The sequence below is a fragment of the Abramis brama genome (genome assembly GCF_963993115.1).
Source record: "Abramis brama genome assembly, chromosome: 5".
NCBI lineage: Eukaryota > Metazoa > Chordata > Actinopteri > Cypriniformes > Leuciscidae > Abramis > Abramis brama.
In genome coordinates, this window is record NC_139967.1 from 45,379,472 (window position 1) to 45,407,402 (window position 27,931).

At 37.5% G+C, this 27,931-nt stretch overlaps 1 protein-coding gene across 2 annotated transcripts in view; it reads right to left on the bottom strand.

Moving 5' to 3' along the window:
* Positions 1-22,495, bottom strand: part of ephb4a (eph receptor B4a) — a 46,361-nt gene extending 23,866 nt beyond the window's left edge. The window contains exons 1-3 of one of the 2 annotated variants that reach the window (XM_084113518.1): positions 21,498-22,495; positions 1,175-1,245; positions 800-1,081 (exon numbers count right to left, since the gene is read on the bottom strand). In XM_084113518.1, coding sequence (XP_083969644.1) covers positions 800-1,081; positions 1,175-1,245; positions 21,498-21,579 — 435 coding nt within the window. In that variant the 5' untranslated portion in view covers positions 21,580-22,495. The remainder of the gene's footprint in view (positions 1-799; positions 1,082-1,174; positions 1,246-21,497) is intronic. The other variant, XM_084113519.1, reaches the window with a different exon arrangement.
* Between the last annotated feature and the right edge of the window lie 5,436 nt (positions 22,496-27,931).

The following is a 27,931-nucleotide window of genomic DNA, read 5'->3' on the forward strand; positions in this document are numbered from 1 at the left end:
TGTGCACTTGAAGTGCACTTAAATGTATCAAATATGCGCTTGTAGTGCATTTCAAATCTTAAAAGTCTATTTTTAAATAAGATACTTGCAGATCATGTATTAAAATAAAAGGCCACTTAAGTGCACTTAAAGTACACTTTCAAGACTGTTTCATAACACTTAAAAAAGCGCAATTTGTAATAATGTCAAAAGAAAAGTTTTTCTTCAAAGTGCATTTTAAATCATTCTTTTAATAATCTTTTGTCATGCTTTAAAGAAGTACACATGTTGACTGACATTAAAGCACTGGATTTTAATTTTAACTGTAATGTTTTATTCAATATTTAATTTAGAGTTAATGTATTTTAAATATACTAACTTGCAACTTCATATAATACATGACATAAAAGTTAAGTTTAATTTAGTTAACTATAAATGCTTGTCAGTGCATATCTCAGTACACTTCTGTCATATTTAAGACGATGAAAATAATTGTATTACAGACCATAAATACAAGACAATAGAAGAAATTATGAAATTACATACTAAGATGTACTAATTAATAGGGTCAAAACCTAATTTTTCGTAAAACACATTTTCATCTAATTGCAGCCAACATGCAATTAAGTGTCTGAAAACATTACATTCAGTTCACACTTATGTATATTCTGTCAAAGTTCTGTAATAAGTACTATTTTTTTTTTAAATATGCTAAAGTGTACTCCTCTAAAATGTATATGAAATCTATAAAAATTTCCTTCCAGTAACGTTAATAACTATTTATGCAGTTTTACATTTGCGGTCGAGTGTGTATGAGCACCTTGGTGTAAGGGTTCTCCATCCATGCGGGGTAGCTTGCCGTCGCGTCATCCGTGTCACTCTGGTAGTAGTAAAGGTTAAAGGTCTCTTTGCAGGACCGGTGATGTGTGATCCGCGATGAACATTCGATCATGGTGAAGAGCAGCTCCACGTACACCTGAGACGCCCCTCGCCGGTCGATGAGTTTACTGCGCAGCCAGTGACTGGACGCGCCGTCGGCCTGGCAGATCTGATAGGTCCTCACGCTGTTGTTCTCCTCATCCAGGCCACTGACCTCGTCCCACTGCGCACACAAGAAGTGGACATCAGTCGTAATCATGTACAGCTTGCACATGAGCATCTGCTCTACATGTAGGGTCAAATCTGCAGCTCTCACCTCAGGTTTACTTCGAGAGAACGTCGTCCACTTCAGATCTGATGTCTCAGTCTTTGTGTTCATCAGGACCTCTGTCAAAACAGGGAGAAAACATAAATACAGAAAAAATGAGATCACGATCTTTAATGTCTCCGTCTGAAAAGAAGTGTGCTTAATTGTGCTCAATTTGCACTTGTAGTGTACTCTTTATCTGTTAAATACAGAGGAATGAAGACTTATGCTTGCAGAGGACTCTGTGATTGCGCGTCACATCTAAAGACTTCAACAATATTTCAAACTGTACAGAGATTTGCCAACAAACCCAAGATATCAATATGAACTCAGCGAAATTTTATAATTCTCTCTCTCTCTTTCTCTCTCTCAATAAAGAAGTGCACTTAATTGTATTGAATGTGCACTTATAAATGTACTTCAAATCTTAAAGTATAATTTTTAAAAACTGTACTTGCAGATAATGTATTATTAAAGGCCACTTAAGTGTACTTAAAGAGAGTACACTTTCATGACAATGTTTAAGTACGTTTTTAAAAACACAAACAAATGTTTGCACTTAACTTTTACTTTAAAGTACAGTGTTATAGTTGTAATGCTCTTTTGTCATGCTTTAAAATAAATACACTTATTTTGATGTGTTGACTAACGCACTAAAGCACATGTAAAGTGCTTGATTATAATTTTAACTAGTGTGCTATTACACACAGTTCTCGTGATGCTTTTTTAACTAGTATGGCCGAACCAGAAAGATCAGCTTCACCACAGAACATGTGTTTGCTGAAGAACATCATAACTATACTAGTCCACCAGCAAAAGCAGCAGCGAACATCACAACCCATCGACGTTCATGCAGATCTACGCTGTTTTTCAGCACAGTGTGACGGAGCAACATCTGAGCAATAACATTTTTCCTGCGAGCACACAGAGGGCGAGGGAAGTTCCCTGAGGTTTGATGGTTTGGTTATCGAATCATGGCCAACAGAAGCTTTAGCAAAAACAACTAGAAACTGCTGGTGATTTTCTCTCATACTGACGTGCATTGCTCCAGGGAAACCGACGGACATGGGAACAAGGGCACAGCCTAATTTTACACTCGCACACATATACAGTGACAATACAAAATCACTATATAGAGTTTCAACCCAGCGGTGAATGATGGTAATTTAATTACCAGTGAACATCCTTCCTTTCCGTTTCCACTCTCTCTGCTCTTGATTGCGTTTTTGCTTGAAGTATAGCTGTTGGTCATTACTTATTGATGGTGGTGATGGGTTTTAATCAGGCTTTCATTCAGTCACCCCCCCACCCACCCCCCCAGCACACGTATCGGCCCCAGGGTTCTTGCTATGGGAGCTGTGCTGGTCATGTGACCACCCGAAGCCACCATACAGTTCAAACCGACTCCAATCACAAAGATCCTTTGATCTAAAAATACTAGCAACGAATAAATTTCTCCCTCTTTCCCCTACTGTTATTTGTTCAAACTCCTTTCTTATTCGTGTCTCTAAGGAGAAACACCTTTATTGCTCTTCTTTTTTTTTTCTTTTTTTTTTGCATGTGCTTTTCCCATGAGTGTTGAAGTTTAGCATACAGAGATGGAATCAATGTGTCTCTGTCTGTATGTATCTGGGTCGAGACTTGTTGGTTTAGACTTCAGAAAAGCATCAATGAAAAGAAGAAAAAGATTATGTTTGAGCCCTGCTGATGGCCTTAGGGAGAAATGTTTAGAATGGATATTACATACTGTGCAGTGTATACTTTTTGATATTGAGATATTGTGTGTAAAGCAGTCAACAATAAAAATAATTTCAAAATTTAGTATGCTACACTATCATTACATGACATGACTATGTTGAATGTTTAATTCTGAGAGTAATTTTTTTTTTCTTAATTTTTTTAAATCGCGATGAAAAGGACGTAGCGACAGATTTTTCGTGTTGTGCTGAACATCAGAGTGATATAGATTATTGAAAATGAAAAAATGTGGTTCAGTCCATCAGTTGTTGACTGCATGGAGGAAGATCTGAACGCAATCTTGCAGTCGACTGTAAGAAAGGTGCAGGGTTTAAGAGGACTAAATGAAGTCCAGAAGATCAAGTAATGATATTTTGATTGATGCAAATATTTGCTTTTATTAATTACTTAAAGCACACTTTAAGTACTTCGATACCACAGCAAAAACTACTAGCCTAACTAATACATTTCAAACTTATTAAAGGCAAGTGAACAGTCAGTAATAAAATAAGAACAAATACACTAATTACAATTATAGATCAACAAAACACAACAAAGTTACAAATCAAGTAAAGTCTAAATGTAGTATTCAGGTAGAGAAATGTAATAATTAGGCCTAAATATAAAATAACACTATAGTGTACACTGTATAAATTAAATATGATCAAAGATTCATCTTTGTTAAAGCTGTGTTTTGTTATTTGCTTCACATTAATGACAGTCTAAAGAATAGGCTTCATTTTCTTAAAGTGCCCCATTATGCTTTTTGGATATTACCTTTCACATAGTTTTTATTATCGCTGTTTGTGTTTGTAAAAGGTCTGCAAAGTTTCAAAGATCAAAGTTCAGATAAATAGAGTTACAACAGAACAGAGTTAAAAATCACATCAGACTGGGCCATCTGACCAATCAGAGCAGAGCAGGCTCTCGGAGAGGCGGGGTTTATAGACACCGGATCCTTGAACCGTTTCAGAGAAAAGAGGTGATGCTTCACTGTATATTATGAGAAAAATAAAGTGTTTTTTGACCTTGTAAACCTTTTAGGAGACACCAAAATATGATTAGGAGCCTTTAAAATAGCATGATAGGGGCACTTTTTGTCTTTTCTTGTTGGTGTGAAACATAACATGGGCATTCATCCATGAAGTTTGTGTGAATGGTACCAGGTTACTGAGGACTACGGTGTGTGGTGTGATAGATTAGTGTCTGTTTCACTGTGTGTGTGTGTGTGTGTGTGTGTGTGTCTAAACTTCACCAGAGTTCGTTTGGAAGCGGACAGAGACTCATCTTTTCAGCGTCTCGGTCCACTTGTTTTCTGCACCAGGGTCCAGATGGCAGCGTTCACACTTATTCAGATGAAGCGCACTAACAGAGCAATCGCACCAGGGTTCGTTTTAATCCAACCAAACATGCCAACTGTGAACACACCCTAAAACTAAAAAATAAAATCTAATTCAAAAGCAATGATACTTAAAATAACACTGGCTCTGGTTGTATATTCTGCAAACGTTGTAAGTCACGCAGGTATTCTGAGTGCACAGAAAACTATCATACGCCGCACAGTTGACACACTGCATAACTAGTACAAGTAGCATAGTAGCACACCACTCCAAACACCTGATGTGCCTCTATCTGTATGTATCTGGGTCGCAACTTGTCTTGGGGACTGGAAGCTTCCCGTTGTTGGTTTTCACCCTTAGAATCGCATCAATATTAAAAAATCAAAATCAAAAACTGTTATTTAAGCCTGTATGGCCTCAGGGAGAAAACTAACATGTGCTTTTCACTCAGTGACACCTACACACGCCATCCATCTTCCAGACATTTCTCCCTCTGTCTTTCATTACTTTCCCCCATCACTTTTGCTTTTCCTGCTTTCAAATTTCACATTCCTTTCTTGCCATCCGTCCGTTTTCATTTCTCTTCTCAATAACCCCGTATGTATCCGTCATACTCTTTATCTCTCCGTGCTTCCCTCCATCCTCCTCTCTTCTGATGTCGAGAGGCTGTGGACGGCTGATAACCGGCGTCCAGCTCTGAGAATCAAAGCGAGTGACGCCCGGGAGGATGAAAGAGGGATGAGAGGAGGACACAGGGCGGGAGCTTTTGCAGAAGAGGGCAAAAAAGAGGGAGAGACGGAGGCCGAGGGATGAGGCACCGGATATCTGACGGTGATTTCCCACTGCGAGTTTTGCTCCGAGTTCAGAGGAAAAACAAATTACAGGCTCATCTAAATTAAAATGCACACACACATGAATCCCATGAAACCTGTCCACGACATGCCCAGGTCATATTTCACTAGGGATGAGTCCCGAAACCCAGTATTAAACGGATAAATTATGAAAGATCGCAGTATCGTTAAGCTACGACGTTACCGGTTCAGCTGTCGGTAATAGAGAACTTAATATTTACGTAATAGTCACGGATCAGATCATTTTTCAGATCAGCAGGAAAAAAAGAAATGTGGGGGAGGGTCAAATATTTGCTTTTATTAATTACTTAAAGCACACTTTAGGTACTTCGATATCACAGCAAAAACTACTAGCCTAACTAATACATTTCAAACTTATTAAAGGCAAGTGAACAGTCAGTAATAAAATAAGAACAAATACACTAATTACAATTATAGATCAACAAAACACAACAAAGTTACAAATCAAGTAAAGTCTAAATGTAGTATTCAGGTAGAGAAATGTAATAATTAGGCCTAAATATAAAATAACACTATAGTGTACACTGTATAAATTAAATATGATCAAAGATTCATCTTTGTTAAAGCTGTGTTTTGTTATTTGCTTCACATTAATGACAGTCTAAAGAATAGGCTTCATTTTCTTAAAGTGCCCCATTATGCTTTTTGGATATTACCTTTCACATAGTTTTTATTATCGCTGTCTGTGTTTGTAAAAGGTCTGCAAAGTTTCAAAGATCAAAGTTCAGATAAATAGAGTTACAACAGAACAGAGTTAAAAATCACATCAGACTGGGCCATCTGACCAATCAGAGCAGAGCAGGCTCTCGGAGAGGCGGGGTTTATAGACACCGGATCCTTGAACCGTTTCAGAGAAAAGAGGTGATGCTTCACTGTATATTATGAGAAAAATAAAGTGTTTTTTGACCTTGGACCTTGTAAACATGTTGTAGGAGACACCAAAATCAGATTAGGAGCCTTTAAAATAGCATGATAGGGGCACTTTTTGTCTTTTCTTGTTGGTGTGAAATACGACCTGGACATTCATCCATGAAGTTTGTGTGTATGGTACCAGGTTACTGAGGACTACGATGTGTGATGTGATAGATTATGGTCTGTTTCACTGTCTGTGTGTGTGTGTGTGTGTGTGTGTGTGTTCCTTTATGTAATTACAGTGGACTATCTCCTGCTGTCTACTCTATCATTACTTATAATGGGGCAGGAAAAAGTGCATGTGTGTGTGTGTGTGTGTTTCCCCTTATGGCTCGCCTCAAAAAAATAGGTTAGACACAGCGAGACTCCAAAGTTGACACATGGATTATCATTCACCTGACACACACACACACACACACACACACACACACACCTGTCAGTGAGTCTTTGGCCTGATATCATCCCCAGCACCGGCTGCTGTTCTGATGGATTAAGCTCCCGGTGGCCAATTTCTGTCCGAGCTTGTTTTTTTTGACCCATTTAATGCAGTGGTCCCATTTAGACACACCGTACCACATGACGCTTACTCTCTTTAGTGATAAACCTGTAGCAAACTCACTTTTATATCTTCATCTCCTATAAATCAATGAGTTTAAATGGAGAGCTAATGGTGACTTAAAGTCAATTTTTGAGAAAAAGACCCCAATAAAGTTTCAGAGATTTTAATGTCTCAAATACACTCAAATTTGCCAACATGCAAAGGTCTGCAGTGAAAAATCAAAAAATTTCATATGAACATTTGTCATCAAGTTATCGGAGTTATGTTTTCCAGAAAATCCAACAATTGTCTTTTATTTCTACTGATGAATTTTAAGAGGTCAGTAACAGGTAACTTGGTACACTACCATTCGAAAGTTTGGGATTGGGAAGATTGTTTTTAAAGAAGTATCTTATGTTCATCAATGCTGCATTTATTTGATCATTTTGAGAAATATTACAATTTGAAATTTGAACAATGTAATTTATTCCTGTGATTCAAAGTTGAATTTACTCTTCGGTGTCACATGATCCTTCAGAAATGCTGATTTGATGCTCAAGAAACATTTCTGATTATTATCAATGTTGAAAACATATAATATTTTTGTGGAAACTGTGATGCATTTGTCGTCAGGATTCTTCAATGAATAGAAAGTTCAAAAGAACAGCATTTATTTGAAATATAAATCTTTTGTAACATTATAAATGTAATGTCTGTCACTTTTGATCCATTTAATGCACTAATGTTGAATAAAAGTATTAATTTCTTTCAAATACACACACACAAAAAAAAATGTCCTGACCACAAACTTTCGAACAGTAGTGTATGTGTTTGAATAATCGGATATTTCCTGACTTTGAGGATATGAATAAAGGCAAACAGGACTCTGTGTTTGTGTCTGAGCGTGTTGGCATGTTAAGACGCGTGTGTGTGTGACTCGTTTGTTTCTCACCTCTGCAGTCGAGAATGAGTGTTTGTCTGCTTCATGTTTCTGTCTAGTTTATGACTGTTTTCTGTATGAGTGTGTGTCTAGAAAACACACCAGCCTATGGAAAACTATTGCTCAGAGGTTGCTTTTCACCGGCGCTCAGGTGGAGCTCCCAAAATATTTAAGTCAAACAATTGTTGATATACAGTAGAAGTATAAATCTGCTGACAGCAAGAAAGAGAACAAGCTCACTAAGTCCTGGGAGATTTTGATGAGAAATTTCAAAGAAAATCAAAGAAATCAAAGTCTCCAGACCTTGATATTTTGAGATCCGAGAACATAAACATCATTGAGATGAACTTACTAGTGAGATTGCTAGGATATTTTTTCCCAAGACTCTACTTGATCTCCAAGCTATCGTAGAGAAGTTTAAAGTGTTTTTCTAACAGGAATTTTTGATTGTAAAACACACTGTGGTACGTGACCTTGAGTTGGATATCATGCCTTGAGTGTTTCCTATCTGCTCTCCAAACCTCTGTAATTATAGACACATCCTCACTTTCTCTCAAAGGTAAATGACAGAAGACCAGCACCGGGCTACAATTAGTCTTTCACTTTAATTAAGGAAAGGAGACAGTGCCAATTACTGAAAGAGAGGAGAAAGAGAAAGGAGGGGGAGGGATGTAAAATGGAAAGGGAGTGAAAAAAAGAGGCCAAGGAGAAAGAGTGGCAGAGGAGAGATGAAAGGGAAAACAGGGATTAGAAAGAGATGGATGGAGATGAACAGATAGTGAAGAGAGATGAGTACTGTAGCGTGACAACACGTTTGAGAGTTTAATTACTGAAGCGCACCTGGACGACTGATGCTGCCAGGGATGAACAAAACTACACCTTTGCAAAATCACTGTCTCAACGATTAGTCGTGTTAAAGTCAACAGGAGAGCAAAATGGATCGTATTTACTTTCTCAGTGAACATTCCTCGTCTTATCGCCAACAATTCATCAGTTCACCTTATTCCAAAGAAAACCAGTTTGTCCTTGTAATCTTTCATCAAAAGCGAAAACTTTTAACATGAATAGTTATTACGTAAATAATATACACGCTGAATGTAATGCTTTCAGACAATCGTTAAATGCAATTAAGTTCAAATTGATTATAGTTTAAATTTATATTAAATGCAACTATCTGGAATTTTGACCTACTAAAGTAGGGCATCTAAAGTAACTTCATAATTGCTTCTACTTTTGAAATATGGTTAAAGTGTACTGCTAAATAAGCATTTATGGTAAACTGAAATATACTTTAAATGTCATGTATTTTCTTTCATTTCTTGCAATTTTGTACATTTGAAAAATATTAAGTTGAACTGTAATACGGACTAACACATTCCAGTTAAAATTATAATCAAGTACTTTACGTGTATGCTACTCGACACATCAAAGTAAATGTACTTCTTTAAAGCATGATAAAATATTATTAAAACATAATGATTTAAAATGCACTTTAAAGAAAGTACACTTTTAAAAGTGTACTTACAGTTTTTTTCCAATTGCTAACACAATATAATGAAATTAAAACTGACACACAGAGAGCAAAACCTCTTTTCAAGTCTCCAAAAGTCTAAACACATTTTCTGCTTTACACACATTTTGCAATTCAAAATGTCACTTTTTAAAAGCACTGAACACGGTTCTCTGCATAACACACAACAATCTGACATAAAGTCACATGTCTGCCATTTCAAAACACTGCCATTCAAAATGACACTCCATGAGCTGATTGGCCGATACATGTGTCACCTGACCAAACACCTCAATGCTTCATTGTTAACACTTCAATCTTTTTTTTGTGAGCATATTTCTGTTCAGTCCAATGTAAATATTTCTGCTGTGCATATGTTGCACTAACTTGTTTGGTGAAAAATACAAAATTAATGTTTCAACAGCATGTGTGTGTATCTGCGAATATTTCTGTGCATGTGAACAATCTGAAGAATTTTCTACACTTTGAACTATTTTAGTATTATGGCAAAGCATGTTAAAGATGAGAGTGCTTTTCATTATGCCCAACAGTGAGTAGTTGGTTAGACAAAAATCTGCTAATATGAATGAAGTGTGTGCCATTTCGTGCAAAAGTCTGACAATTTTGATGCTTCATTTTGCAGGATATATGAGGTATGTGTGGTTTTGTGAATTGTGTTAATATTTTGATAAAACCAGCCTAGTTTGCAAAATTATGTGTTAGCAATTGGAAAAAACTGTAAATTATATGTTGGAGCTTTCAAAGGGATCAATATAGAGAATCCATTTTTAAAGAGGTTTTAACATGCTAAGAATGACTTTTATTAGCTAAAAATAGTATAATAGTCAATATAACTAATAGAAAATCTCACTAGTCAACTTCACTTATCAATTAGCCAGGGACAAGTTGACCATCCGATTATTAGTTTCTATTCCCCTAAGAAAGAGGGCCAACAAGTAAGATATCTTTAATATTTTATTTGGCTTACTGAGCTATGAAAAAGCAAACTGTGAGCATTTACAAAAAAATAAAAACTTACCAAAACAAACAACCTTTCACTACATAAGCATAAGCCGACCAGCCTAACTCACTGAAGCGATGAAACATCTGCAGCTTCTCAAGCCATCTCATGAAAACAAGGCTTTGTCTCTGAAATAGACCGCCATGAGAAATAATATGCTTCTGTTTTTTTTCTATAGCGTCATTGGACGGTGATATGTGAAAGGAAAGTGGACCGCTCCTAAGTCCACGCTAAACAAATGAACAATCCTTCTCTCGTCTCAACTCGTTTACATACTTCATTTGGCTGACGCATCTTTGAATGTGGATCCGTTTCCTAGCATTCAGCCGATGAGCAAACACACACTAGACAGTGTTTGCACTTGTATTGCTGTTGGGGGAAAATGAAAGAGAGAGAGAGAGAGAAATACAGAAATTGTTTGCCTTTTGACACACAAAAAATAGGAAAGCCTGAAACATTGTGTATGCAAATGCTTGCCAAGTGCATTGAAAGCGCATGTCCCTGTTGTTCATATTTAACTCGTGTTATTGCGTTACTGTGGCAATGGCAAACTTCAGTGCTTACGACACAACCCTGCAGAGATTACATATTTGTGTAGGCCGACCCGGAAGTTAGTGATGAAGTTTAATGTCCCGACAACCTCTTTAGTCCCATTTAGATATTTATTAGCAACTGCCTTTTTCAAGACAAGTAAAGCACAAGGGGTATTACTGATGTATTTTATGTTGTAGAATAAAACGTGAAAATATCTTGAGCTTTTGTTCACCACAGACGTTATTGCAGGCATTTAACCAAAACCCATTGACTTCAGGAAGTGCTAAAACTCGGGTTTTGTCTTACACAAATACGTCATCTCTGCAGCCCTACATATGAGTTTGCTTCAAATGTTTGTATGATAGTATATGACCTGAAACAGTAAACTGATTATTGCTATTGTGTGTGTGTTGCGTTTACATCCAATGCATTAAGAATTTAATTTGGAAGGAAGATACTTGAAATCAAGCTTGGGTAGTTAGAATCGTTACAGTTCAGACCTACTGTAAATAAAGTATGTTTTGGGCCTTGTTGTTTTTCTAAAAGAGCACCCATGTCCAAAAATAGATCATCATACTATTATTGTAGCATATACTATGCACAACATCTGTTGGCTTTTGTTATCTGTATAAGGATCTACATTCACCTAAATGTGCATATATATACAGTAGCCTACTACTGTATCCCTATCATATACATTACATTATCATTATCATTAATCCTTACATTTCCGGATGTGATGAACCAACACCTATTTCTTGATTTATTAATCAATAATCAGGTAAAAGTTAAATATTTTACACACAAAATTGTATAAAATAGCAAAAACTGTTCAAATATATACCAGGCCGTATGCAGTGTATTCTGAGTGCACATATGCTGTAAACTAATATTTCATTCCCAGCATAGCCAAGGACTTCCTTTGCAATCTGTTGAACTCTCGAGCTCTATTGATGTGCAGGCCATCAGCGAACATCACAGCTTTTATTATCATTATATCCCCATATGGCTGCTCACACGGTACATCATGAACACACACACACACACACACACACAAAAACTGACCCTTAATCATATCCACTCCAACACACACACACATTGAGTAAGTGTCAGTGGCAGCCAGAAGCCGTGCTGGTTTGATTGGTGTGTGAATAGAGAAAGCAGACTGTTCCTGTCTGTTGCACGCGCACACACACACACACACACACACACTGACCCAGTATAACCCCAGCAGATATCTGATACATAATACACTCTCTGCATGACTCTCCTCTTTCAATCTTTTGTTTCCTCCATCTCCTTTCTTTCCTGATCCCTCAATTTCTTCCCCAGCTTTCACTGAAGATCAGAGAGCGAAGGCAACGTGTGCTTACCCAGAACGAATCTAAAATCTCACACTTATAAAAACACATTATGCATTATGACTTCGCATACTGACCTCTTCAAGTCGTGTCATGTGTGTGTTTATTTAGCTATTCTTTGGGGACAAACTTGTACCCAGAAGTGATCTACTTATGATCAAACCTCCTCCTTTGGGGACTTCCTAATTTATAAAAACAATGTTTTTGTTTTAATTAAATGGAAATGGGATATACTTAGGGTGTGAGGTATTCTGTAGAATTTATAATTAACTTTATATTAAAAACAATTCTGGCATGCCCTCATTGAGCTAAATAAATGTGTATACAAGTCCATGTCGTGTTTTTCTGAACTATAAAAAAGCAACAACATATTTTCGTTGCTTTTGGGACCGTTTGAGCCACAAATATTAAGAAATATGAATTACTTTGAACTACATAAAAAACATTGTCAGACCAACAATGGTTGTTTCCAATTGGAAAATTTCCTGAACAAGAAATCTGAAGCTGCCTTGATTCATTTATTGGATGAATGAGGCATTTTAACAAACACATTTAAATTGACAAAAAAGTAGTGTTACTTATGACTATTTTTAAGACAGAAGTTGAGAGAACCTAAAAACATGAATGCATCATGTTGCGTTGAATTTTTGTGTTCTCTCAACAATTCCTTTTTTACAGGGTGTGTATGGAAACACAAGCCTCCATGTGTTTGTCAATGCCCACACACACACACACACACACACACACACACTGACCTGTTTTAAGGGCACTCAGAGACCTTAGTGAGGAACATTTAGTAATGTGTCTCTGTTTTTCATTATCTGTCTAAACAAAGGGTCTTCATGATTAAATTATGCCTGCGGTTTATCTGTCAACGCATTAATCAGTGTAATTAATTCACAAGGACCTATGTTCATAGTGTTTAATGTGATTTACTAAAATAGGATGTGTGCAACATTCACATCAACCAATCAGTTTTTTACATTACGTTTAGGGCAGCTTATGGATTTAAGGCAAGGCAAAACATGTGGCTTAAAAAACAACTAATAGATATCACCATACTTTCCCTATAGTCGATTAATCACGGTACATTAAGGCATTTCTTTGTTATACAAGTTTTCTGAAATGTTGTTTAAAAATGCCAATTACGCATTTCTATTTAACTCTTTCCTCGCCATTGACAGAATTTCCTGGCTTTCCATGTTTTCACTGTTATAGGCGGAGTTATTATACGCGTCGTCTGAAAGAGTACTGAATCTGGTTACACTTTATTTTAAGGTGTCATTGTTACAGTGTAATTATATATTTAAGTACTGAGTAATATTAAGCAACTACATGTACTTACTATAGGGTTAGGATAGGATTAGGATTTGGTTGAGGGCTATTTGCATGTAATTATGCATAATTTACTGTTATTACTATGGTAAGTACATGTAACATATGTAACAAAGACACTGTAAAATAAAGTGTTACCCTGAATCTTCTGATCGAAACACAGGTAAAGAAGCAGCAGAAACAAGTAGTAGAAGCACTGCTTATGCACGTTGTAGTCTTCAACAAAAAAGCTTGTTTGAAATGTTGCTTTTTTAATTAAAGGGGTGATGAACTGAGAAATCTAATTTTCCTTGAGCTTTTGACATATAAGAGGTCATCATACTATAAGAATATCCTGTAAGTTTCAGAACTGAAAACTTCCTTGTTAGTCCAATAAGAGCTTCTATTGACACCAGGCACAGCGAACGACAGGTTTTTCAAAGTGGGGATCTCTGACGTCAAAGGGTATCAAACCCCGCCTCCGCAGAAGAAGATCAACGCCTACTTCAACACTGCCTGTTTAGCCCCGCCCACCGATTCACGCATTACATGAAACTCATTATAATATGCAAAACTGTTATGCAATCATAGCAGTGGGCGTTTACTTCCAAGTCTTCAATGCGGCACGCCCATAAAAACCGAGCGTTTCAGGAGCTAGGCTCAAAACCAGGGTAGAAAAATAAAAAAAATAGCCTATTACTTATTCATTTTGATGTTTCTGAATGTAAAAACCAAGCGAACGTCATAAGTTGACCTCAGAAAACAATGTAGTTTTTTAAAAAAAAGCCATGAACCCTTTAAACTTAGCCACATTTGTGTTGCTAAAAAAGAATGAATGAAGCTAGAATAAAAAGGTTTTGTTGTGTGTTTGTTTATAAGCAGAGACTCTGATCTTTCTTTTGATGTATTGCATGTTCAGATATTCTTTCATGTAACAAAATATTCTGGGGGCCATGAAAGTTTTTTGAAAATTATTAAAAAATACTGTCGGTGGCAGGGAACTTTTTTTTTAAAACGCTGTCGGGGAAACTGCACTAATCTGCATAAACTTCCAGAACAGAAATATGAACATTGGATAAAACCAGGTTGACGACATATTAGAGTTAAAGGTTTTTACAAGGAGGATTTTGGATATCTCTTAAATTATTATCACTCCCTTAATCAGAAAATACTGTCAACAGACAGAAGAAAAAAACAAAATCCCCATATTTAGTGGTGCTTTTCAAAGCAACATTGTTTTAGGAGTGCAATCTGAAAAAAAAACACCTCTTTAAAAAACCTCTAGGATTAAAACTAAAGTTTAATTTGAAATATAAAGTGCTTGACGTGGAGATTTCTGGCTCATTGCAGGAGAAAAAAACTCAAATGGGCTTTAATGATACGTATTGTAATTGAATCTGCAGATACAAATACATAAAGTGTAATAAAATAAACACTTAAATGTGTATTTTGGACGTTTTCTTTCCACTAGTCTAAAAGAAAACAAGTCATGGAAGCAAAATAGCCCAAATTGGCTCAAACTTGACCAGTGCAAAAACAATGTCTTTGCCTGGAGTGTCTTGCTTTAATTAGCATTCTTATCATATGCACAAATCACAAAACGCAACCAGTAAAGATGGATCGGGGAAGAAAAGGGAGGGGGTCGCGCAGGTATACAGGACAGAGAGAGAAGGAGAACAGAAACAGGAGGAACGTGCTGTGAACTGCAGAGAAGACGAATGGCTTTGAATGTGCAGTCCCCGGCGGGGGGGCAGTGGGGGAGAGCAAGCTTGGGAGAAGCACAGAACAGGCTCATTTTTGGGGGGATAACAAGAGATCCCACACTGGGCCGTAATGGGAGAACTAACACACGGTTCAGAGAAGAAAGCCTGTGCTGTGTTTGAAAAGTATGTGATATATACGACAAGATTAGTGGAAAAGGTTCATATTCCTTACTTGGAAACACATTGTTTATTTCCTTATGAAACTTGCAACTTTAGATTTTTAGATGTCCGTGATACAATTCTAAGAGAAAAATTGGTCAGCAAGTAATTTGTTCATCCCATGGGTAACTAAGAGATAAATAGAGTTGTAATGATGAATTGAAACAGGTTAAAAGATGTCAAGATGATTTTGCAACAGGACAAGAGTTTTTAACGGTGTTTTTAGTGTTTAGTGATACTAAAAGTGTCTTATAGTAAATCTGCAGATTAACCAACCAGTGGATAGGATTTTCATAATCAAAAATGCTTTTTTAGTTTGATGTAAGAAAAGTGTTTGGCAATTTAGCTGAATGCTCTGGTTTGGAGGGAACACATTCAGAGTACTAATATCTCTGAAAGAGCACACATTTTGGTGCACCGTCAAATACTACATGTCGCACAAGCCAAGCGTTTCGGTATATGTATATTAGGTATATTTCAGGAGCAGCAAAACTGCCTGAGCTGCTCAATCAACTAATACCAGATCCAGCAGTTCATTTCTATGAAGTCTATCTGACAGACTGAAAATGTGGAAGTGAAGGGATTATTATAGACGGGCATAACGGCACTCCTAAGTGAAGAAGACAAACATGCCTCTGGCAGAACAACAATACTATCAAACAATCATAGTTTCAAACCTAATCATGACCCTAGCCATACCACAAACCTTATAGGTAGATGTTCAAGCTGTTCCTGGTTGATAAGAATGATGTTCCAGGACTGACAATCATATGTTATACTCGACTAAATGGAGTTAAAGTGAAAATTCTGTCATCAGTTACTCACTCTTGTTGTTCCAAACCCATTAGACTTTCATTCATCTTCAAAACACATTCATATATTTTTAATGTAACCTGAGATTTTGGTCCATCCATTGGAAGTCCATTCACCCAAAACCTTCACACTTTAAAAAGTTAATAAAGAGATTTTTATTTAGGCTTTCATTCACATATAAATAGTGATAATCAAACATATATATTTAATGATCTCTGTGTATGTGGCTTGATCAATGGATTAAACTGCTCGATATATATACGGATTTATTTTACAATCTCTCTATGAACTTTTTGAAATATCAAATATTTGTCGGAATGGACTTTCAACAGAGGGACAGAAATCTCTCAGATTTCATTCAAATGTCTTCATTTGCGTTTCAAAGACAAACAAAACTCTTATAGGTTTGGAATGACATCATGTTGAGTAAATGATTACAGAATATGCTGAAACTTTCTGAGTGAAGTAATCTTTTAAGTCTGGCACAAGTTGATTCGGTTTACAAGTTGAAACAGACCCGACATGACTAGAGGAAGAAGTAATCGTCAGCGGCACACCTAACTTCAGCAAATATTATTATTTTTCATAAATATCTGTACACTGTAAAAAGTGATCAGTTGACAACTTAAAAAAGTGAGGAAACCAATTGCCTTAAAATAAGTAATTAAACCATGCGTAGTTGAAATTTTTTTTTTTTATATGTGCAATTAAGTTCACATAACTTAATTTTTTCAATTACGCATGAAATTCTTAATCATTTTAAGGCAACAAGATTTTCTGAAAGCAAATTTGATTGTTACATAATTTTGCTCCAAGGATTGTGCTTCAATGATATTTAGTCATTTTTACAGTTAACAAGACTGGAAAAAAATATTTCAGGACATATTTTTTGCAGTGTGTGATCCAATCAGGGCTGTAAAGTGTCTCTAATCGGCTCTATAGGTTTGGTTTGAATCAATCCTGGACAACTGTTGGAAGAGTGGTTGGATTACATGACCATGATCCTTCCAAACCTTTCTATGCAACTCTATACAATGAAATGTGTCACCACACAAATGCCTGCCCACTTACAGAAATGACCCACTACATTATTAGAGTTCCTCCATCATCTGATCGGTTCTCTTCCTTTTGCACTGATTGTGAAGGGTTAAAGGTCTCCTCTCATGCTAAATGGTGTTTCTCAACCGCTTGTAGAGGCGTGTAGGAGGGATTCAATGATGGTGACAGAGAGAAAAAGGATAAAAAGAGAGACTCTTATGCTGTCAGCCCCTCATCCATCAGGGCGGTATTGACACTGATGCACTGGCTGAAGAGACATGAAAGAGAGAGAGAGAGCGAGAGAGAGAGTGTCTGCTTGAGCTCTGTTATCATCCTATCAATCTGCACAGTGTTTGGATCAGCAACCGGGGCAATGCCAACCACACACTCAAACACAAAAACACACATTTGAAAAAGTTGAAAAAGGATTCCTTCCACATGAAATCCGCCATGCACACACACACACACACACACACACACACACACACACACACACAGGAATCTCTCTGGGTTTGAGACAAACATACTGTTGAAACTCTGTAGAGAGTAAAGGTGCAGGATTGATGATTAGAGATGAAGCGCAGAGCTGCAGTTTAAATCTTCAAGCGGCTAATCACAGGATTAACAACCAAAGAGAGAGAGAGAGAGGAGAGCGCTGCTTTAAATGCAAATCCCCGTCTTATAAAAATCAGTTCCATTTAATAGGATTTCTGGGGAGGGATGTGCATTTCTGCAGCGGGAGAGGAGCAGAGGAAACTTCACCACGGCCAAAAAGAACGGGTGAACCACAAAAAGAAGAGAAGAATTTTTTTGCATCACAACACTTAAATAAATTGGCATGGAAATAATTTTAACTCAGAAATTGCTGATAAATTTAATAGACAATCACAAAGAAACAGACAGTAACCCATTGAATTAAACATGAAATTCTAAATTAGATAATAAATAAAACACACTATTTTGCTTCTTTTTAAAATGTGTTTGACCGTATCTGCCTGGCCAAGCGCATCTCAGTCTCACATTTATATACCACAGAAATACCACTTAAAGGAATAGTTCACCCAAAAAAATTTAAATCCTGTCATCACTTACTCACTCTCAAGTTGTTCCAAACCTGTATGAGTTTCTTTCTTCTGTTGAACACAAAAGAAGATTTTTTTAAAGAATGGAAGTCAATGGCTAGTCAACTGCTACCAACATTCTTCAAAATATCTTCTTTTGTGTTCAACAGAAGAAAGAAATTCATACAGGTTTGGAACAACTTGAGAGTGAGTAAATGATGACAGGATTTTCATTTTTGGGTGAACTATCCCTTTAACATGTATGTTGAGAAGGACACATGACAACTATTCTTACTATTACTGCCGTATGAATACTGTACACAGTAAGCAAGTTTCTTGTATGCATTTAATACATAGTTGACCATCTACTTGGTAAAACTGAAGCTAAATGACATGATTGGACTGCCAAAATTGGATTAAAAAAGGCAATCAACTGTTGCTTAGTGTGGCCATGTGATAAGAGTGTAGCTATGCATGAGAAGTTCATTGTATATAGCTTCACATGCAGTTAAAAAAACAGAAGACAGTGTCCACACTGCATAGTACACAAGTATTCCATTCCAAACATAGCAAATACATGAGACTGAACACATGTGCGTATAACAGAGAGAGACACACACAGATGAGATGAGTGAGACAGTGAGAAATTGTGAATAAGTGACAGAAGGTGAAATGGATAAGCTCTTTTTTGCTCCAGGGTAACAGAAGACGGAAGACAGAAGAGTTCCTGAGCTCTGACCTCACATGAAAGCCATTGTTACCTCTCTCTCTTTATAGCTGATATTTCCTCACAAAGGGAATTAGAGATCAGTGCAGTGATCCTCACAGATCTGGCATTAGTTTAATCTCACACAGGGGTTTGAGTTACTACAGAATCAAATCCAATCTCCCTCCTGCTGCTTCTGTTACTGACTTCACCATATTAGTCTTTACAACTTGCCAAAGCAACCCCTCCCCAACCTCAGACAATTATTGGGTACAGTTAATGAGTTGGACATTCATTTGAGCAAAATTCTGGTGTGAAACCAGGGCCAAAATTGCAAATGACTTGCCAAATTAGAATAAAACGACACATAAAAATAATAATAATATATATATATATATAGTTTTCATTATGGCACAAACTAATCAAATCACAGATAGGGTCTAAAAACGGTCACAGGCCAACATAAGTTGCTTTAAAACATGCTTGTCTTCAAGTTTTTAACTTTTTTCATCATTTTCCAAGAATAGTTCATTGCAACAAAACAAAAAAACACATCTACAACAGTAAAAGAGAATTTTCGAGAGAAGCTCAATGTGTTAATAAAACAACAACAACATAAACTGTGAGAACTATAAGCAATCACCAATAAAGCAAGTAAAGTAAAGAGATTAAATTAGAGTTGCTTTTTAAAGGTAATGGACAACAAGTTTTTCCTTGGAAGCCAACTGTTTCCAATGGAAGCTTGTTTCTGCCACTGAATATAAAAAAAGGTGATTGCGCCTTTTTATCTTGCAATTTTTATGCTTTTTCTCAGAATTGAATGATATAAACCCGCATTTGTGAGAAAAATGGTCAGAATTGTGAGATAAAAAGTCATAATTATGTTTTAAATTGCATTATTCTGTAGTGGAAACAAGCTTCTTTTACTGTCACAATTCTAAGTAGAGACACAAAGACGAATATTCGAATAACTAAGAGGTTTCATTTTACCGCGAAAAAGGCCTGAACAAGGAAGGGGAAAAGTTATCTTTGTTAGGCCCTACTTAAAAATATAGCTAAGCTATATTTAATTAATTATTGCAAAATACTGCTTCGTGTACGGTACATTAAAGTTCTTAACTCAAATAGCATAAAGAGAGCATTCTGCAGTCTCCGTTCCGGATTGAACGCGTTGCTCACTTGAGAGCGCAAGCTGCGGGTTTTCTGACACTCATCTGCTAATTACCGCGACAGAAATGCGTCAATAACTCATTAATTGGACAGCGTTGCTGTTGGAGGAGCATCACCTGTGCGTGTCTGTCACACAGGTCGGTTAATTGATTTCGGCAAGCGGGGAGCAGGTGTGTGCACAGCGCCATGTAATGCGGAACTAATCCGAATCGTCCATCCGCCATCGATTAAGCAGCCTGCGGCAAACCGGTAGACTTACAACAGGTATGCGTGCAGTCACCTTTACCACATATCCTCAAACCCAACTTTCTCTGTCTTTTTTACATTGCAGGCTGAAACCTCCATGAACAACCATTCATCACTCTATTGATCGAATGACTACTTATTGAGGTTACTGGATGGAATGTCCCCCGACAATTACAAGACTCAAATTTCTATCGACCCAAGACGTCCATATATCGCCCATCCTCTTTGTAATTTAACATTTGCGTGTTACTTGAGCTGCACTTATTGTGCCTCCTGTTTGATCCACCCAATGGCAATTTTCAAAGGACTGAAGAAGACAAAGGAATGGCTTAAGAATGAAATCAATGTTATTAAATGCATAGTCTATAGTGATTACAGGAGCATAGTAATTATATTGATTATTAAAGAGCACTTTAAACGGGAAGATGTGAATGCAGGGGTGTAGCGACCATTATAAGTGCACTTCTACGTTGTCTCCATTTTACATTCGCTCTTTCTAGGAGATAATTATTACTTTTCAAGTGACACCCCGAACCAACCCGTTTGGAGGAGTCCCTTTGTATAAAAAACGGATTAATTTAAGGAGAAATAAAACAATAACAAAACCAGTCTATTCAATTGTTCCTTGCATCAATAAAGCTAAACAAACACGCCAACTACAACAAACAAAAGCGTTTAATAACTCTCAATCTCACAGTGCCTCTCCTAAGTAATAAAACAGACCATGTGTAATAAATTCAGTATTTAGCCTATGCATAACCCAGAGTACTGCTAACTAGCCATCGAATACACTTTGAATGCTTTCTCAGTCCTGAGCTTGTAAAACATCAGGTCTTAATCCCAGATAGCACAAATAGGCATACGTCTTCTAGATGTCTTTTTAAGAGCGCTTAATCTGGAAAATATCTGTTGTGTACTAACATCTGATACACATCTTTTAAAAAGCAGTTTTACAAATTGTAAATCATAAACTTCTGAAATCTTCTAAATGTCTATAGGACTATAACATCTGACAGGAAACATCTTATAGACGTAGGATATTGCAGATGTGCAAACACTCAAAAAACATTATCTACGCACATCAAATATACATCTTTGCTAGCTATGTGTGCTATCAGGGATGGCCAGACAAAACATTGCATGCAGTGAATAAAAAAAAATGCTCTTGTTTTATATAGGGCTATAGCCCATAGATCATTGGTTAACATCAAATGTTATAACACTTTTATAGAGCAATCCGTCTTAATCTTTAAGGAGCCAACAGGTAGTTGCGTTTTAATAAAAATGAGTGAGTTACCTTCCTCCGCCACTGATTTGAGCAGGAACTCCAGCAGGATAATCCAGAGCACAGACACATTCCTGGAGAAGAAGAGCTCCATCGTGGAATCACGAGTGTTTCACTGGGGAATGTTTACAAAGATGGGCAAACAGTGTGAAGGTTCAAGAATCGTCAGCTGGGTCTTGTACCCATCAGGAATGAACAATCGCACGGTGGGATTCTTCACAGTACAGAGAAAAGCCACCAAGTCACGAGAGGGGGGGGGGGGGGGGGGAACTTTTAGCTTCAGACTATCATATGGAGAAAACGAAATCAACTGTATCAGTGAAGTTTGTTATAGAAACACAAATTCAGCTGATCAACATTTAAATCGAAAGGTTAAAAAAAAAAAGAGTTTAAAAATCACTTATAACTTTATATGCAAATCGAATGGCAAAATAATGTCCATGTCTTCAAATATCACAAAATCTCCCAAACGACCTCTTTATCTACGCGCCAGTTTTGCCAAAAACATACGGAGTAACAACATGCCGTTCGCTCGGCTGTGCGGAACCCCTTTGTGAGGGGTGTCGGTCGACTTGTCCTAATTTTCCCCTCTGAAATGGGATGGCTTTTTAAAATCCACCAATTAAAACAAATTCGATAGGCCACTTCGTTCACGAGCAGTGAGAAATAAATGTTCGTATTCGGCTGGGGTTTAAATCACATCGACGTCCTCATCCAACCACCGAATTCTGATCTCCGACAGTCAATCCACCACGACCTTAGTAGCCGATCTTTAAAAACATAAAAATCCTGTGAAATAAAAGCGATGTTTGAATGCAATCATATGCCAACTCAACGAGTGAACATCGTGCTACTTATCCGATGGCGAATGCATGAAAATCGCGGAGTAGTTTGTCAAAATAATCGCGAAACCCGCGGCGAGCGCGTTCGAGATGAGAAAAAAAAATCTCGGCAAATCCAAGAAGTTGGTACGAGGTGTTCAGTCCTCAGCTCGCAGCAGATGTGTGGTCAATGCGACTGGAGGAACAGTCTCCTCCTCTCAGAGCACCTCCTCCACAAGCACCCCTCCACTATAGGACAATTCACCATGCCGGTCCAAAATAAAATAAAAAACATTTTGGGACGAAAAACCTACATACTTTTACGATAATATTTTGTCCGTCTTCTCTGTTCAGTTAGTTAGGTCGTTGTATTTAGGTTGTGTAGCCTAATGTTGCACATTTTTTACTCTTGAAGTTATGCTCTGTGATAAATAGCGAACTGTTTAGAGAGCTCTTTAAATGGACTTTTCCCTTTTAACAAAATTAATAGTGTTTTTAAGAAAAAGTCCCATATTGAAATTGCTACCTTTAGGCTACTGATCTAATTAGTCTACAGCTTTTTTGACATGTTGCCTACCATTGTATTCTTTGAAGTAGTCTACTTACAGGGTCCCTCTGCATGGAAAATTTATAAATATCAGAAAAAAGAAAAAAGTCCATTGTCTAAAGCTGGAAAAGTCATGGAAATTATGGAATATCTAATACAAAAATGGATACAAAAATCATTCTCTGGGTTCATGATTAGTGGAAACAATATGGAAAAGTCCAGTCTATTCCAAGTAGCTACCTTTGGAGTAAATAGCATTGTACTGTAAATAATCATTCAGTAGGTATATCAGACTATCACTATCTGATATCATCACTGTACCATGAAAACACTATACTGAACTTTTAGTAAAGTAGTAGTAACCAGGGCTTGACATTAACACCCGCCAATCCACCAAATAAAGGTGTGTTTCAGCAGTGGTGTGTAACACAGTCACTCCTACCAGCCACTTTGGCGGGTTGAATTTTATTTATAATATATTCATTTTTGATTTAGTCTTTTAAAAAGGCATCTGATATAATAAACTAAGTGTAGTGTTGTCAAAAATACAGATTTTTCGATACATAAAGATACTGAAATATCTGAAACTCGTCCAATAATCATTTTAACATACATGATAACAGCTGTTCTTTCTCGCTCTCTCATCTCTCTGACAGCGAGTGACACACAAACCCGCCTCTCCTCACTCACTCGTTTCATTTGCTCCGGATGAATATTGTTGGTGTTACAGGGCTTGAATTTGATTGCGCGGTTTTCACATAATTTTACTCATTCCCGCTGATTTTGTGCTCACACACAAAGTGTGTACTAAATTGAGTTATTTTTCTCTGCTTATTGCGATTACACAATCAAATACACACAAAATAATGTCAAAATGCCGGTCTTAGCGAGTATTCACGTAAACACGGTCAGTTAAGTCTAAAGTGAACGTAAAGAGTTGAGAAAGAAAACGCATGTGTAACAGGATAATGGATCAGTGCATTAGGTCATTACGTCAATATTCCTACTGCCAAATTATGAGATAATGTTAAAAATATCTATATGGCAGTTTTTCCCCATGTATTGATGTCGAAATTGTGGCCAGTGAAAATGCTGAGAGGCTAGTATCTTTGGAAAACTACTAACCACAGTGGCTGGTGAGCAAAAAAGTTAATGCCAAACCCTGTAACTCTTATCAGCACTTAGATCAGCTCTTCTGTTGAAAACCCAGAGCACAGCAACACTGACTTTAGAGCATAACATCTTCAAATAAACTGTCACAACCTTTTTTCTTTACAAAGTAAGATGAAACCACACATAGGGAGCTTTCCCCCCCTTTTAATTCCGATGCTAATGTATCTCTGGAGCCCTCTTCATCACACCTATGTGGATTGGCGTGTTATTTGGCTCAAGGATTGCACATTGACTCAGGTTCTTGTCATGTTAATTCAAGCACTTGTCTTCTAGCTGTAAATCATTAGCTTCTGCAGGAAGGGTATAAAGGAAAAGTGTGAGACTTAAAAAGCTTGGAGAGAGAAAGTGTGAGGGCCGTTGAGAGAAGAGCTACTGGAAAAGGAAGCGGAATCATGCCGTGACTTGTTTTGTTTTATGTTTGACAAGTTTTAAATGCAGATGAGGACGATACTATCAAGTGTGAGAAATTTGAGGCTACCTCATGTGTATGAGATTCTTCTTTTGAGGCAATGAAATTCTTATGTGATGATACAAGACAGAAACGACCGTTACAGTACATTTGAAAGATTGTGGAAAAGGACAGTGTGAAGGGAATTTTTGATTGGAGCATGACAGGGTTGAATTCCATGTTTGGATATTTATAATCTGGTCTGCTATGTATCCCTAGAATGAAGAAGTTTGTATGAAAAATGTTCTTACAGTGTTTAATAACAGAATCTCATTTAAATGTGGCTCTTCTTTAAAGGAACACGCTGACTTTTTGGGACTTTAGCTTATTCACCGTATCCCCCAGAGTTAGATAAGTCCATACACACCCTTCTCATCTCTGTGCGTGCCGTAACTCTGTCTGACGCACCCACCGCTAGCCTAGCTTAGCACAAAGACTGGAGGTAAACGGCTCCAGCTAGCATACTGCTCCCAATAAGTGACAAAATAACGCCAACATTTTCCTATTTACATGTTATGATTTGTATAGTCACAGCGTGTGCAAATAACAAGGTCACGTGAGACTCAGCCATCTTCTAACCGTGTACATACTGGGAACTATATTCTCAGAAGGAGAAGCACTGCTACTTCTGCGGAGTGATTTTGTCAGTTATTGGGAGCAGTATGCTATGCTAGCATCTTTGTGCTAAGCTAGGCTAGCGGTGGGTGCGTCAGACAGAGTTACGGCACAGACGGAGATGAGAAGGGTATGTATGGACTTATCTAACTCTGGGGGATACGGTGAATAAGCTAAAGTCCCAAAAAGTCATTTAAGCTGCATCTTTGGCTGACATAGTAGCTAAAGTATCTCACTATGATTGGAAAAAACTCAGTGTGTCTGAGCTTTCTTGTCCTCCTTCAAAAACAATTTATAATTATACTTTTGGTGAGTATATGGGTCAAAACCAGTATATATGAATCCAGACCCATTCCCAGAAACACACATGCAATCATAAGAGATGCACTTTCACAAAACTTAGTCAACATGTAAAACAAAATATATGTATACAATAAATCATAATATTTACTTTTTTAATTTAATTGGTGTATGTTATTCCATTGTCTTCATAATCTTTAATGAAAATAACTTATTCTGACTTTCCATTTCGGCTGAGCTCATCATGACAGCATGCAGCATATCCAAACTGGTCTTAACCACTTCCCTCCATTCACTTTATCTGGTGTGTCCACCGCATAAAACTAATATTACGGGGGAGGAGGACTGAAATCATCGTGACTGAGGCATTCCCAAAATTTGAGGTTTACTAGAGCTCTGCCCTTAAAGTCAACATGGAATCAAAATGCATCCTGTTTCATTTTTGTATTTTATTTTATTGTGCATGATTCATAAGTACAAAGGCAGATCGTATGAATGGGATACAATTCAGCCACCATTTTGCCAAAACGTAAAATAGTTTCATGAGATTGTATTGGGAATAAGCCTCTGAATTGTCTTCTCATGTCTGACATCCCCTCAAACCATTGCATATGTTATACTAACAAGCAGCTTTACTTCCCAGTGACTTTAATATCAATGCAAACAGAGCACCGATCATACAGATCAAAGCAGTATCAGTCTGTGGTCAGCTCTTGAGCGAATTCTCAATGGAAGTTTCTCTGTCTCTCTGGAGTGTGTGGTGGACTCCAGTAAGTGTGAAAAGCGGGATAGTGACAAAAGTGTGTGAGGAGAAACCCAGTGTGAAGTCTTGGGAGTCTCAAGGAAAGAGGTGCGAGAGGAAAGCGTGAATGGACCAGTTCAACTACAGTGTGTGTGTGAGGCAAGAGACAAGACGGAGAGAAACCTGCATTGTTATAGTTTTCTTTACAGATTCCAGGAGTGACGTATTCTACATGAGGACTTGTGGTAAATAAATGTATGATATTTCACACGCATATAATCACACCCCACCGACTCTCAACAGTTCAAGTGAAATGACGAGTTATTCCTGTTAGCGCTGCTCACATCCTTTAATTCAGCTTGCGGCTACTGTTTCCTCTATAGGACGAGGATACAGTTTCATCTCATATGACGGCTCTGCCTTGTACTAACACTGGTGTTATTCTCATTCACATCTCACTTAAAGTCTGGTCCACATTGCAGTTTTTTCTAATCAAGAACGGCCCACGCTGACAGGAAGTCTTCTTAACCGACAACCACAGTTTGTTGATTTTGTGGAATGTTTAGAGGAAGGGAAATATGAAATCAGATATGAATATACAGCCACAGATACGTATATTGTCTACTTGCTACTAAGTGTCTCAAACAAAACTATTTCTTCCATATGTTTAATGGCACAAGCTCTTGCTAACTGTAGGAACCTTCATCATGACTTGTTTCATTGATAAAATTGTGAAACATTAGTCAAGAGTCTAAACTGCCAGCCAATCATATCAGTGCTTGCTACTATCAGAGCAATTTCCATCGGATCTGAATACCCTCACTCTGACTTCAGGGAACTGAGCGCAGATTTTGACAGAATGTTTTTGATTGATATGATAAAAAGTCATATCATTAATTTTAATATATGCAAATGGTTTGATGACATTTTGTTCTAAATGGCTGAACTGCATTTTTAAAGGATAATTCAAAAGTGAACATTGTCATGATTTTCACTCACCGGCCACTTTAGGTAATCACTTCAGAAAATCACATGCAGCAACTCGTTGTATTTAGAGATGATCAAGACGATCTGCTGAAGTTCAGACTGAGCATTAGAATGAGGAAGAAAGTGATTTAAGTGACTTTGAACATGGCATGGTTGTTGGTGCCAGATGGGCTGGTCTGAGTATTTCATCTGATCTACTGGGATTTTCACGCACAACCATCTCTAGGGTTTACAGAGAATGATCCGAAAAAGAGAAGATATCCAGTGAGCGTCAGTTCTGTGGGAGAAATGCAGTGTTGATGTCGCTCCTGTCAGATGAGAACACAAACTGAGGATACAATTCACATGAGCTCACCAACACTGGACAACAGAAGACTGGAGAAACACCGACTGCTCTGAGTCTGGATTTCTGCAGTGACGTTCAGATGGTCGGGTCAGGGTTCAGTGTAAACAACATGAAAGCGTGGATCATCCTGCGTTGTATCAGCGGTTCAGGCTGCTGGTGTGTAACTGTGTGTTATATATTTTCTTGACACACTTTGGGCCTCTCAGTTCCACCTGAGTCTTAAACACCACAGCCGACCTGAAGTGTGTTACTGACCATGTCCAGTCCTTTATGACCATCTTCTGATGGACACTTCCAGCAGGATAACACGCTGTCACAAATCATCTCAAACTGGTTTCTTGAACATGACAGTGAGTTCACTAAACTCAAACGGCCTCCAGTCACCAGATCTCAATCCAGTAGAGCAGTTTAGGGATGTGGAGGAACGAGAGATTCACATCATGTCTGAAAATCTGCATTAACTGTGT